This window comes from Caloenas nicobarica, chromosome 23 (assembly GCF_036013445.1).
Source record: "Caloenas nicobarica isolate bCalNic1 chromosome 23, bCalNic1.hap1, whole genome shotgun sequence".
NCBI classification, from domain to species: domain Eukaryota; kingdom Metazoa; phylum Chordata; class Aves; order Columbiformes; family Columbidae; genus Caloenas; species Caloenas nicobarica.
In genome coordinates this window covers 4,109,344-4,123,426 of record NC_088267.1, presented here as the reverse complement: position 1 = coordinate 4,123,426, position 14,083 = coordinate 4,109,344, and the positions used below count along the sequence as shown (strand labels likewise).

Below are 14,083 nucleotides of genomic sequence, written 5' to 3'. Positions count from 1 at the left end.
GATCCCCCCTGAGCAGCAGCAAGGTGTACAACGCAGTGTGCTTCGGGCTTTCATTTTTCTCCCATGTACTACATTCTGTGGCACTAATAGAGAAGCTGTTCTGGCAGGACTGCCTCGCCGGAGGAGCTCGCTCCGCAGCCTGCTCTTCCCTTGGCTCTTCATGTATCACCAGCAAACTGTCAGCGCTTAATTCCTCCCCGCTCCCAGGGCGAGGACATTTGGGTGACTGTTTTAATGACTTTGCGAATGCAGACACACAGTGTCTGTGCGGGGAAGTGCAAGCTTAAAGCGCATTCCTGAGCTGGGGCTTGGGGTGTAATCCAGTGGTACCCAACGCAAGGGAAGGTGCGGAGACCCAGCAAATTCCATGGAGCCAACGGGGGGTGGAGGAACTTTCCCCACCATTTATCAGAGGGTGGCTGCAATAAGTTGCCCAGCAAATCTTGCACTGTTATTTGCCGGTTGTTGCTTGAGCCCAGCCAAGCTGCTTGGCCCTGGGTTGGGAGAAAAGCCTTTCCCTGCGCGGACGCGTCTCGCTACCCTCCTCACAAGGTCCTGATGAGTGGTTTTGCTCCACTGGGACCCTGGAGATCTGAGAATTAACCCCAGAGATGCGGTATGTGCAAGGAAACCTCCGCAGTTGCTCCCTCCCTTAGCAAGGACCCACATCTCACCGCGGTCCCGGCTTTACCTTCGCATGTGGGTGGAGGCCCTTCAAACTGCAGGTGAGTGCCCAGTTTGCAGGTCAGGATTTCATTTCCAATCAGGGTAAAGCCAGGAAGGCATCGGTACCTCACTATGTCACCTACAGACAGAAAGAGAAAACATCTGGACGCAAGAGAAGGATGAATTCATTAAGGCTGAACTGTGGCTGGGGATGAGGTACCAGGGGCTGCACAGACCTCTCGATCGTGCCATTAAGCTCTGGCATGATCGTGCAGAAATCAAAGGCACAGATGCAGAATAAAAGAGGGAGGAAGGCATGTGAGAGTCTCAGTTGTGACAAACTGCTGCTGTCACGCCGCTGAGACTATTATGATTTGTACAAGCTATTTCAGGTGGAGACTTCCCTCAAATAGAGCAGAAATTGAGAAAAGCTGCTTAAAAAAAAAATAAAAAATCTCACAGCTACTGCACTGGTTGCAGACACACTTAAAATGTGGATGTAACCATGAGCGACAGCAAAAAAATACAAAAAGCACAGTCGATATGGGTGAAAGGTTCTCAAAAACAGAATAATGGCCTCTAAGCTTTCACACAATACTTTTGTTTGAAACACCTGAAAACTGTTATTGTGGCAAAGATGTCTAAATGTTTCCGAACAAGCTCAGGGCTTTCACAAAAGCCAAACCACTTCTTGTGCACTGAGAGAGGAAAAGCCTCGGGACAACCGGATCAGTTTGACTCCCTGTGAACGTTGGGTGTTGAGCGAGGGGAGGATACTACCTATGTTAAATTCTTCGTTCTCGGTGACGATCTCTGCATTGGGAACGATGGTGGGAGGTTGACAGCGGAAGAGCTGGTAGGCTGGAAGAGCAAAGGAAAAGCAAAGGAAGAGCAGATGTTACTCTGGGGGTGACGGCAGCCACGGCCGTCCCGGTGCTGAACACAACAGCCATCAGAGCAAACCCTCCCTCTCCACAGGGACGAGGAATCGGCAGAAACACAACCAGCCCTTTTCCCCTCCAAACCCCTCAGAGGTGCCTCCGGGTCTCTGTGACCCAAAGCAGCTTCCTCCAGTTTCTTACGCCCAATAGGACCCAGAATTTTGTCAGTCTGTGGAGCTGCAGGTGCCCGGACACTTTTACTCCTTTTGGATGAAGACTGAAGGATGACTTTTAAATTCGAATTTATTCATTAATTTCTTCTGCAAATAATTCCAAGAGTGCTGATGTTTTCAACTGCAAATCCTATATGCAGCTTGCAGTTTACACAGTAACCTCCGCAAGGCTGATCTCGGTGCAAAACAGCGCGGACCTTGCGCTCATCACCCAATTAGGCATTTTTTCAGGGGTTCCATGTGGCTAAATGGCAAGAAGAAACCCAGTTGAGGAGCAGAAACAATTCCTTATGGCTCACACACCTGACCAAATACATTGCAAATAGGAAATTCCCCACCAAAACAAAGGATGCACTAACACTGAGCAAAACAATCGCACTGCTTACATGCATGTGGGTGCATAAGGCTTCTGCACCGTGCTCCTGATGAAAATAAACACACGAGAGCTGTGAGCACGGTTAAATTGAAAATACGGTACTGGGAACTAAATGAATATTAATGAAAGACATTTTCTGCTATTTGCTCAGCACTTCTCTGCATCTTTGCTCCCCCTGCACCTGATCCTGGACAAGCATCACTTCCTCTGAAATTTTTATCAGCCCTTTAATTTAAGATACTGGAGCTCAAGCTGCCACTAAATGTTAATTCTTACTAACTCTGCGATGTTGAACTCTTCACACCATGACAAGGCTGCCTGTCCTGGCAGCAACCTTAATGAGGTTTATGATGATGCTTAAATACACATGTAAAGAAATAGATGCCCCATCGTCTTACCCCCTAACCTGGGGTAGGGCAATACTTTCCCCCAAATACCCTCTGCTACACAGCACAGTGCCATCCCAGGAGGGAACACACTTATTTGCAATCTTTTAAACGGATGTTTGACAGTGGAGGAAGAAGAAAAGGAAACCATAACAAAAATTCAAATTAAATGCTGTTTTAAAAGTGCTTGACAGCACCAATTGAAGTGGAGAGAAAACTCAACATTTAGAGCATTTATCTCGTCTCCTTAATGGGCCATATTTCAATACAAAGGGGTGACTGAGATGGCTGCAGCGTATGGGTGACGCAGCACCGGTACAGCTCCTTTCGGCAGCAAATCCATTTGTCCTCAGCAGGAGAAACCAGAGTCCCGTCCTTGAAACCACAGTGGGACCCCCGTGAGTTACGGCGCCATCAAACCCCTTCCCATCGCACTCACACATCAGTTCGCGCTGGCACCTGAACTAACCCATTTAATAACAGGTGCAACATCATCGTTTTTCAAGGGATGCTATTGAATCTTTGAGCTCTGTGAATCATTCTTTTGTTTCCCTTCCTCTACCCTAAGGAAACATTTCTTTGCAGGCATTTGAAAGGGCAACGGTTCTCTGACACGGTTCTGATCATCACCATATGGGAAAATAAGACAACTTGAAGCTGAAGGAGGATGCCTCCTATGTCCTAGATCTGCCAGCATGCAGCTGCAGAAATGAAAACATACATTGCTGTAGATCCCGAGGAAATTGCCTTTCCTGGGGTTACCCCCCAAAGGGTGATGCCAAAGATTTAAGTGACTGCATCACCTGAGCCTGGTGTGCAAACTTTTCCCCTCCTCAGGCTTTACCTGAAGTCCCATGTATTAATATCAAGCGAGCAATAAGCCAGTAAATGACACTTTAATAAAAAGCCGAGCGGAGTGCCCGGGTGGTTCACAGCTATAAATGACTCCTGGTCTGTGCCCATCCCCACCAGCACCGACCCAGATCTCTGGTCACGTCTTTACACCCCACATACACCACAAGCTAAAGAAACCTCAGTATAAAGTGCTGTTGAGATTAGAGAACAGCAACATATGCTGATGGGCTCTAACCATAGTGATGACAGTATCTAATTCATATTACAAAACAAAGCATTTGCTGAACTGCAGCAGTGCTTACATACTGCTCATTTCTGAGCCAAACTGCCTAGACCATAATTTTTTGCATAACTGTTATACACACACCATTGTCTGGTAATATAAATCTTACAGTGTTTTGCAGCAATAAACCAATTCCCTCCGAAGCCTAGCAAACATTCTTTAAATTCAGCCTATCCGTATAATACTTGCCTTTCGGAACTGAACATAAACCAAGACATTCTGCACAGATTCGTCGTGCAATTCATGTACGACTGCCTTCACGCTGTTGCCAGCAAATAACCGAAGCAAGAGGAGGTGTCTCCATTTGCACTTTCCAAAATCTCAGTGCTACCGCAGGAACTTGTTAGCTAATCCAATTTAAAGCTGGGCTCTTGTTTAGTGGTGGAAAGCAAATGCTCTCATTTCAATGTAACACCCAACAGCGCTCTAGCGTGAGCTGTGCTCGCACCAAAGAATCCCCATGTAATTCAGGGATTTACAAGAACTGGAACACAGTTGCCATTTAAAACAGGCCACCAAGATGACCCAGTTGGTTTGGCATAGCATTGGAAAGACAATATCGCATCCAGCCAGTGCTGCAGAGGAGGAGAATTTTAGAGAAACAAAGCAGAACCATCCATAATGGGATCTGCCACAGAGAGGATCATATTTGCAGGCATCACCTTGAGAGGCGTAGGGCTGGCTTTTAGTTTGCAGACACTTGAATTATCAATGTTACAGATGGATTTCCACATCTGCCCAGACTGTGTGACCACCTGCCAGCACTTGGCTGCACAAGAAACCTTCAATCTTAAACCTAAAAACTGGGCTAAACCTAAAAATTTCAGCTAAAAGTCTACTTATTCACATCGTCTCTTCCCCTGCACTTGTCCTCCCACGATAAGCCATAACTGATCCGTGCCCCTCCGCATCCCACAGGTATAAAGCTCGCGTTGCTCAGCAAGCAATACAGACCGTAGAAATAAATGGCAAAAATCCCTCCGTTGGCTGCATCGCTGTGGAATTTCAGCAGGACCTGGTTGGAAGAGCTTTGGGCTGATTTCTTAGCAGAGTTGCCGGTGAACACACCAAGCTGTGGGGCTGTTTGCTGTGGACCATCCCTAAAATCATACGTCAGAAATACAAGAAAAGAGCACTATTACATGTCTTTAATCCTAGGCAAAAACCAAGCTCCTACGCTGCACACACAGGAACTCCTCCATGCCGTTCCTTTCCTGTCCTCCCTTTTCTACATCTATATTATTAATACACTCTCAGCAGGTCCCTGGGCAGCCGACCTGGACCCCAGACCCCTCCACGCCCCACTATAACCAGTATAATCTCTCCTAGCAGTGCAGCGCTCACCCAGCAGCCAATTACAAAGGTGAACTTCAACTTTAACCTCAGAACTTGAAGAATCAGGGCAGGTTTTCCAAAGGAGTTTCACTCCCTGTTTGCACAGCAGACACAGAGATATTTTGGAGGTCTGATATCAATTGAGTGGTACAAGCTCAAGAACGTGGCCACGAGCTCTTTAGCCAGGGCAGCTACATGTGCTCCCTTGGCTGATTTCAGTTGCTAATATGCCATTTCTCTTCTTTTCTCCAAATAGGAAAGGAAGAGCCCAGCCTGTAAGGCTCCTGTGGTGCAGAAATCAGTGCGAGTTCACTAACCGCAGCAGAATTGAGCCCATTTTACATCAGGGATCACCATTCCCAGTTGCTATTTAAAAGCAGCTGGGGGTCACAGCAGCTCCTCACACCATCCCGGCATTGCCTTTGTGGCCTGGGAGATTAGCATGGGTTGCAGGGCTGCAGATCTCTGATTGCAAAAGAAAAGCCAAAAGGCAGCACTAGTGAATGTAAATGATTTACCAATGGCTTTTTGTTCATTCAGCCTCTAGCCATAGACAGGTAGTTATAGATAAAAGCTCAAAAAAAAAAAAAAAATCAGCCCCATAAAGTTTCTGTCCAAGAAATCAGAAGCAAAAGGCAATTCTTATTATGTGAGTCCGAACAAGATTCATTTTGACTAAATTCAGCTGGAGATAAAGACCCTGTTTACCATTCATAAAGGCTCCTCTGTAAAGGCCCTCAGGCTTCCCAGAGACGATTCCTGATTCCCTTCAGGAGCATTTTGAAGATGAAGAACAGGCTGGGGGGGGTCCCGCTCTGCACCCCGGCAGCTCAGCCCCTGCTCACGGTCACTGTGGCAAAGTGGGGGACAGGGACTGCTAATCCCGGCACTGCGGGGCTCTGATGGGCTTCACGTTTAACTGCTGACGATCAGAGAAATTAACAGCGAGAAAGACCTGGAAGGTCTCACAGGTGCTACTGTACAGCCAAGGGTGAGACTGCTCCTGGGAGCTGCACAGAGCCAAGACAAAGCACCCCAAAAATCTAAGGATTTCTGTGCAGACTCCGCTCTAGAACCACAGGATGATATCTCCATCAGTTGGCAACTCACCCAGTGATCATTCCCTCCACTCGCTTTGCAATCCTTACCTATATTTTTCAGAAATGTAACATTAACTGTGTTTGGAGACGGTCACCTTGTCCATTTTGCTTGTCCCTTGCAGCACGTGGCCTTGAACCTAAAAGCCCTATCATGCACCTGGAGTTTAGAAAAATTCCAAATCCTCACGTCGGTGTCCCCAGAGGACACACAGCACTACCCAGGTGGCAGTGGGTGCTCTGTTTCTCAGCAAGAGCATCTTTCTGAGCCGGAGCCTCAGGAGCAGCTCCAGCCCGTCCTCACCCCTCTGCGGTACCCACCAGACAGTGATGAAGTCATTGTAGGGTTCCGTCTGCAGCAGAGTGAAGTTGAGGTGGATTCCGTAGCCCACCGGCACCGTGAGAAGCCAAGTGCAGTCCTGGGAATTGGGGTACTGGTTGGGAAAGCCCGGAGAGTAAACGGTACCGTTTTGGGTGGTGACGTTCCCCCCACAAGGCACTGCAGGTAATCAAACAGAAACACAAACCTAATGAAGAAGGATCCCCCAAAACAATAACTTAGAGATCCTCTATTTCCCATTTTTCCCCCCTTTTTTTTAATGAAAATATAGCAATTTTGGAGGATCCAGCCCCAAAACCTTTGCCTACTTTGCCTCGAATAATTCCTATCTGTCACAACTACATCTAATATTTTCAACTTCATTCCATCACAATAAATTTATTAAGCGCTTCAGAGCTGAAAGGAGCCTGTCAGGGTGTTTTGTACAGATGTGGTAGCCAGGTGTGCAAATAAACTCTGTCTTATGCCCTAGTAAGAGTCTTTGGGCTACACCAGCTGTCTGCACCCATGCATGGAATATACAGCTCCTGACGAGATCCCATCAGTGGGCAAATCTATCCGCTTGTTCATCCAGCACGGCCTGGACCAGAACACAGAGCAGCTGGCTTTTCACAGAGCACATCCGAGCAGGGGGGAAACGATGATTTGTATGACAGCAGCATCCAATTCATTAATCAAGACGACAGTTCTATTGTACTAGGTGTCTTCCAGGTCCAAATGAACTTGCAAAATAAAGAGAGGCGATTAGGAACAGGCAGAGGAAAAAATAGGATGATGCAGGAGGGTGACAGCAGGTCTCTGGGTCTGGAAGTCCCATGTATGAGCATCAGTTTCTGGACCTCCCTGGCATGGAAGCTCAATGGAAATGGTAAAACATCTGGAGTGTGTTTCCAGCAACAACTGCAGGCAGGGGGTAAGTGCAGACAGTGTCATCTGCCTGAGCCAGCTCTCCTCGAGAAGCCACAGAGCTGTATTAACCCAGTCCTTGGCTCAGGCGAACACTTTGTCCCTCCCAACACAACTGATTAATTCAGGCTCAGTGCTGAACGTTCTCTTTTGACCAGGAGTAGCTGCCACCCTGGCCCTGACTTGCTGTGCAGACGTGAGGTTAGAGCCAGGCTCCCCGGCTTCCCTGTCTGGTTCTGCTCCGCTTTCTCACGCGGTCTGTCAGGCTGAGAAAAGCCTGTGTATTTATGTAACCCCATACACTCATTTTTCTGAAACAAACACCCAAGGAACCTGGAGGGCTGAGTTCCTCTCTGCCCTGCGAAGCAGCAGGCGGTTTGCTGATCACTGGAAAAACTCCCTGGAGTGGTGCTGGAAACCTCAGCTTCTGTGCATTTATTTTAGAATTACAGGTTGTCTTTTAATTAAAAGGGCTTTCAGCTGTGACCTGCGTGGGAAAGGTGAGGCGGTTAGCCTAAGGCAGTGAGTCCTCACTGCTCGCTGCTATGCAAAAAAAGACCATTTAAGGAAACAACTAGAAAGTTCTACATCGACTTTAACAGCACTAACAGCCAACCAGATGTGCAGAGAGAGAAATGAAGCAAATGGTCCGAAATGTACCTAACCCCTCACCCCTCCCTGCTCTCAGAAGTGCTGCAGAGCAAGAAAGCTACTTAAAAAACACAATAAAGGAGGAAGGGTTGGATGGTTGTAGCTGGCAGAGCAATGCCTGAGCTAGATAAGGGTATAAACCTGCTACCCCAGCTGCGCACGGGGCAGTTTCTCAGCTAATGCACATCTTGGTTGCATTGCTGGGTCAGTGGAAGAGCAGCTGAGGATTTGGTTGTTTATGCTTTGTGTACTCTGGGGTTCAAGGGCTTAGGACTTAAGAGGAAAAATATCACCTCTCCCTCCGTTTTCCCCAGCACACAGTTCCTGCAGCCCAAGTGCTGTAAGGAGGATGAAATGAAGGTCAGTGCTCCTGGGAAACACAGTGGGAAATCTTCAATAAGCAGTCTTGAACTTCTTAAGGGTTCATATGAAAACCTTCTAACTTAAACCACACAAAATTCGGTCCACTGGCCCAAAGGATGAAAGGTTGAAACAGCCCTATTGGGGTTTGAAAAGAGAATTTGGACATTTGAGTTTTGATGCCTAGAATGTAGATCCAGCCTTTCCACCTGCAGGTTCCTCCTGGCACACATGGCCTTCAGCAAGCAGACCACACAAGGTTACTGAAGAATTCCCATCTGGATCATTTTGGAGATGCCATCACTGCCACACTAACACGACCAGAGAGGGACACAATCCTCCCACGCTAAGAGCCCCCAGAGCTGCAAGGGTCTCCCACCAGGACTGTTTTTATTTACCAACACAATGCTGAACATTGTTGAAGAAATAAAGCAGAGAAGAGCATGATTACAATCATCCCGGACCGCTTCACTCTGAAAGCACAGCTCCCGCTGGCATCAGCAGCGAGCGACAGTTAGAGACTGTCCCCACCCAGAGCCAGAGATTCTTCAAGAGATGCACCTCGGTTTTGAACCGTTCAAAGTGTTCGCTTTGAGTCGGCTGCAGTATGTTAAACACCGACTCATGGAGAACACGCTTCGGCACCTCCGGGGCTGAGGCTTTATTCCAAGCGCACACTCCCAGCCTGTCTCCAGCGATGCTTTTGTTTCCAGAGAAACTTCCCGCCCCATTACAAAACAATGATTCGAAAGAGGCCAGCAAAAAGAGAGCTGAAGCCTTTTCTCTCCCCAGAAATGCCCTTGGGGTGTCCCAAAGCCGTACCTTCACACCTGGGCAGCGGGTGGTCCCAGTTCCTGTTGGTGCCGTGCTGGCAGGTCAGGACGGGGTGGCCGATCAGCTGGTAGCCGGGCAGACACTCAAACGAGATGGACTGGCCAACGTTGTAACCCGCTCCTCTTACAACGCCGTTAGCAAAAGGTTCAGGGTCAGGGCATTCCTGCAGCTCGTAGGCTGAAAAAGAAAAAGAATGAGGAGGAATGTTTCCTACTTTTCTCACAAAAGCAAGAGCAGTGCACCCACCGTGCTGCTTGGCTGCTTCCTCCTCATACGATGACTTAATTGAAGGAGATAAACTTTATTGAACCATGTGCACATCTGCACGGAGGCTGAGGGAAAATCCTGCCGCTGCTTTGCAGCAGCCTGGGACACGAGCACTGGGGCTGCCCGTATTCACAGTCACCCGCGCTTCACTCCTCAGTGGGAAATCTGCCTTGTTTTTCAACACAACGTGGACAACCCTGACGACGGATGCAAGTCGATCGGTTAACATGTTCCACCTGGCATTATAAATTGTGGGTCAGCCTTGCTACAGCTAATTTGCATAGCAATTTCCATCAGATTACCCAGAGTGCCTCACAGAGCACATTCCTTCCTAAATTGTGCAGTAGTGCATGAATTATACGGTGCATGAACAGGACAGCCAAGACAAAATTAATGTTTTCAATTAAGTATGAGTAGCGGCTTTTATTGCTATTTCTGGGGCGTCAGCCCTTTGTCAGTCCTGGGCTATATCGCACGGCTGGAGACACACGCTCCGTCCTTCCCTCTCTCTCATGGTACCTGGACCGCTTGGCTCTCAGCTGTCGCACAAAGCCCATCCTAATCGTATTCAGTAAGAAACACATTATCCGCCCTTGGCATCCATTGCCCCTTCATATTGCACAAGGCTGAGCTGCAGCTAAGGATGCGTTCAGACTTCAGCCGAGACCAAAAAGCAGCTGCGAAAAATTCCAGAGCAAATTCCAAGGCTGCTGAGGACACTTCTCTTTGCACATGACAGTCAACAGAGCCAAGATCTAAGTGAGTCTGGCTGGAATTAATTCAGAGGCATTTCACTGTCACAAAGCACTCCAGGAACATTTGTTATTTGCCGTAGGCATCAGTCCGGGTGGACAGATCCCAGTTATTAGGATTAAGCATGGTCTTCGTGTAACACCTTTCCACTTATTTGGATTAAGTCCTCATGGAATTAATTCAACAGAATAGCCACAACCGTGATACCCACACTCACCATCAGCACCCGGGGACAGGATTGTCCCACTGCTGCTCGTTCTGTGACCTCCTTACCTTGGTATTCCAGCTTGAAGCCCGGCTTGTTCTGCGAGTGGTCGCTGTGGAAGTACACGGTGGTTTCATGAGATGTCGACAGGAGGGAGCCCGGGATTTCGGTGCCGCTGAACCGCCCGATGATGTTACTGGTGTCGTACGGCCCATTGCGGATTTCGACAAAGTCATGGTTTGGCTCGGTGGAGAAGTTCAGGAACTGGATGTGAGCACCTGGGAGGAGGAATGAACAGTCAGCCTGTAAAGTCTACCAGAGCCTTAGCCCACCAGCACCGCTCACCCAGTAATGCCCAGTACAGCCCAGTCCATCAGCGGGAGCACATTTACCACATGGGAGGCATGTGGTGCCTGCAGGTACATGGGTCCTACTAGCTTCAGACAAGCTCAGGCTATTAATGCCCATGGTTTTGTGCTGCTGGAGCTCCCGTTATACCCCATGGTGACCTGTCATCACCTTTTGAAAAAATACCATTTCACAGCACCATGTAAATGCATCTTAAATGGAAATCGTGATCAGGAGGTCAAACAACAGAGGTTCTGTAACTCATCTTGGCAAGCAACGCATCCAGTGCTCACTGGATGGGGTTGGTATCTTCCTATCGTCCCTTTCATGATAGCATCAAACCAAAACCAGCTGTCTCACCAAACCCCACCGGCAGCAATATCCTCCACGTGCAGTCCAGGTTGCTCGGATAATTTCCTGGGAAGCCCGGGCTCAGGAGCACCCCTTCCATCTCTTCTGCCGTTCCTCCACACTGGGCTGTAAAATCAACAACGTTAACGGCCAGGATGACTTATGGGTCTGTCTGGATGATAGTCATGGCCAGCCAGCTTTGTGGGAAATAAAGAAGTTAAAAACTAAGAAGAGAAAAAGGCAAACCTGCTATGGAACTGGCAGAGAGTTTGCCAGGTGCTGCATGGCCACGTTACTAATGAACGTGCCTTTCTCCGGCCCTCCGGAGATAAAAGCTTGGGCCCAGAGATCCAGTTTTGGCAATCACAGTGGGACAGACAGATCTGAGCTGCAAGAGGAGACACGGACGCTCTGTTCTGTCCATGGACATTGGAACAGCGCACATCAGGCACACGGCACTTGTTTGAATTTTTAACCACCTTAAAAAATGACTGCGAAGAAACGGACTGATCCTATTTTGACTCCAGTTACCGCTACCTTCTTTTTCTGGTTAACTGATCTACCTTGACTTCTATACCTGCCAATCTCTGGGCAATTACTGATAAATATAGAACAGAGTGTTTGCACACTGACTGAAGTAAATTCCCTACCCAAGAAGTGATCCACAGATGACAGCACAAAATATGTTTACAAAAGGCATCACATGAAATTTAAACGCAGATAGCATCTTCTCACAGTTATCCGGATGACCTCTACCTTGTTGCGGTAACACCATCCAGCCGAATACACCCAGGTGTCCTCCTAACGCATTCTGACAGCAAAGGTACCGATTCCCTTCCAATATCTCATTACGCGTGTACTCGGCTACTAACAAGGTTTCTCCCAGAAGATTTCTCTTTCTTTTTCCTCTTAATGGCTCTTTAATAGAACTACTTCTGAATTATTTAGGAAGTCAAGCATCTGGATGAAGTAGACCAAAAGCAAATCAGCAACGCTTGGCCAGGGAAGCAAGCTGTTCTCGGAGCAGGGCAAGAACCAAAGCGCGGGTTCCGCGTGGCCGGCAGCCAGCAATGCTCTGGACAGGCTTTAGACACATCGGTGCGTGATTAGCACAGGATAATGAGCCTCAGGACCACCGGCATCCCCACAAAGGACAATGGTCACTCAGGATGATCTGCCCTCGGCCGCAGAGACGTGTCGATGCCTCTCGCAAGTTGCGTGACCTTTTTTGACGCGAGCTGAGGGATGCGAACAGACGGGTGATGGGCGTTGGTGCCACCGCGCTTGGTCGTGACTGTCCGAAACCAGACAATCTCCATCAAACTGCCCTGGTATGTACACTGTGACAGTGCCCAGCGGGCACAGCCCACTCAGGCAAAATCCTACCGAACTGAGTGACTGATGCTGGTTAAAAGAAGAAAACCTGAAACTTGGAGTTGCACAGCTAGCTGATAATATTGGGATCCTCCTCCATGCTGGGATCCCCCAACTCTACGCTGAGCTGAAGGGTTTCTGGTTTATTTCAGATTAACTCCCAGGGGTACAAGTCCTTTAGCTCAGTCATTCTGCTCTAAATGTCTCTGTATTTATTCCTGGCCTGCAGATCATCGGATAAAAGAACTGTTAGCTCTTATAATTACTTTAAAGCAAAATGATGTAAGCTAGAACAGCAGGAGCCTGAAATAACTGTTAACTAAAGCTATTAAATGCATAAATGTCTCTCTCAAAGCTGTAAAATGTGCAATATGAATATTAAACATCTAGATTTGCTAAAAGCAAAATATTGAAAATAATCCCAAAACTCCTGCAAGTTCCCTCACCCTCTTCTCCTATGGCTCAGTGCTTTTCTGGGGGAAATCAACTGCTTGCTCCTTTGCCCAGCAGCCCCGCTCGGCAGCGGTGCCAGGGACAAAGAGCTGCCCTGACAAGGGACCTGCCGCTTGCTGGTCACACAGGACCTGCCACACACCAAAGCGGGGACAGAAAAGCACCAACTGGAGATCCTGGGACCTCAACAGGCTCTGGTTTTACTGATATCAAGACGCATTTCATAAAAAACAAACCGGTCTTAAGACCTTTGCTTAAGATGGAAAAATCCCTCGACCCACAAACCCAACCTGCTGTCAGTATAAAGTTTGAGGTTTGCCCTTTGAAGGACTTTTTGTTGAAGAAACCTTTTTCGTATTTTACATTTTATACTATCGCCACGTTAGAAAAGCGTTATTAATATCTGCTAGGTGAGAAAGCAGAAGAGTCCTACCGATGCAAAGCGGCGGGGGGTAATTCCAGCGGCGGACGGTACCTGGCATGCAGGAGATGTGAGAGTGGCCCTGGGGGAAGGAAAACGGACACAGGGTTCGGAGGCTCTCCCTGTGTCCCAGGTGTTTGCTCTCGTCCTTTTTGTCAGAAAATATTCAGTACCTGAAGCGCGTAGCCCGGTTCACACTGGAAGGACACGACGTCGTTCACTAAATAGCGTTCGCCGATCTTCAGGCCGTTCCCAGGGACCGGGGGCTCCGGGCAGCTGGACAGACCGACGGCTGCGAAGGCAAGAGGCAGATGAGTGCTGCGGGCACGGGGTGTGCGCTGGAGGCAGCAGGAATGGGAACACACACCTTCCTTTCATCCCATTCCCCCGTTCACCCACCACCTCCACCACAGACACTGGGTGGCCTTGGATTCCCCACAAAGACACCCCGATCGCGCAGTATTCCCATGGGACAGGGCACATCCAGGATCCACAGGTATTCCCATTCGCTGCCTTCACCCTGAAAACACTTTTTTTCATAGCAGAGAATCGTTTAGGTTGGAAAAGACCTGTAAGATCACCAAGTCCAGCCGTTAATCTAGAACTGCCAAGCCTACCACTAGCAGCACGGTTTAATTCTCCAGCCCTGTTCTTCCCATTTTCAATCACAGATTGAATTTACCACGAGATATAAGCAGCAGTGAGCGC

The 14,083-nt window shown here is 48.4% G+C and overlaps 1 protein-coding gene across 1 annotated transcript in view; it reads right to left on the bottom strand.

Moving 5' to 3' along the window:
- The window catches only part of CSMD2 (CUB and Sushi multiple domains 2), a 225,893-nt gene that overhangs the window by 36,372 nt on the left and 175,438 nt on the right, over positions 1-14,083 (bottom strand). The window contains 9 exon segments of the mRNA XM_065650363.1: positions 692-805; positions 1,447-1,527; positions 4,635-4,780; positions 6,434-6,611; positions 9,192-9,380; positions 10,497-10,706; positions 11,137-11,253; positions 13,388-13,457; positions 13,549-13,667. Coding sequence (XP_065506435.1) covers positions 692-805; positions 1,447-1,527; positions 4,635-4,780; positions 6,434-6,611; positions 9,192-9,380; positions 10,497-10,706; positions 11,137-11,253; positions 13,388-13,457; positions 13,549-13,667 — 1,224 coding nt within the window.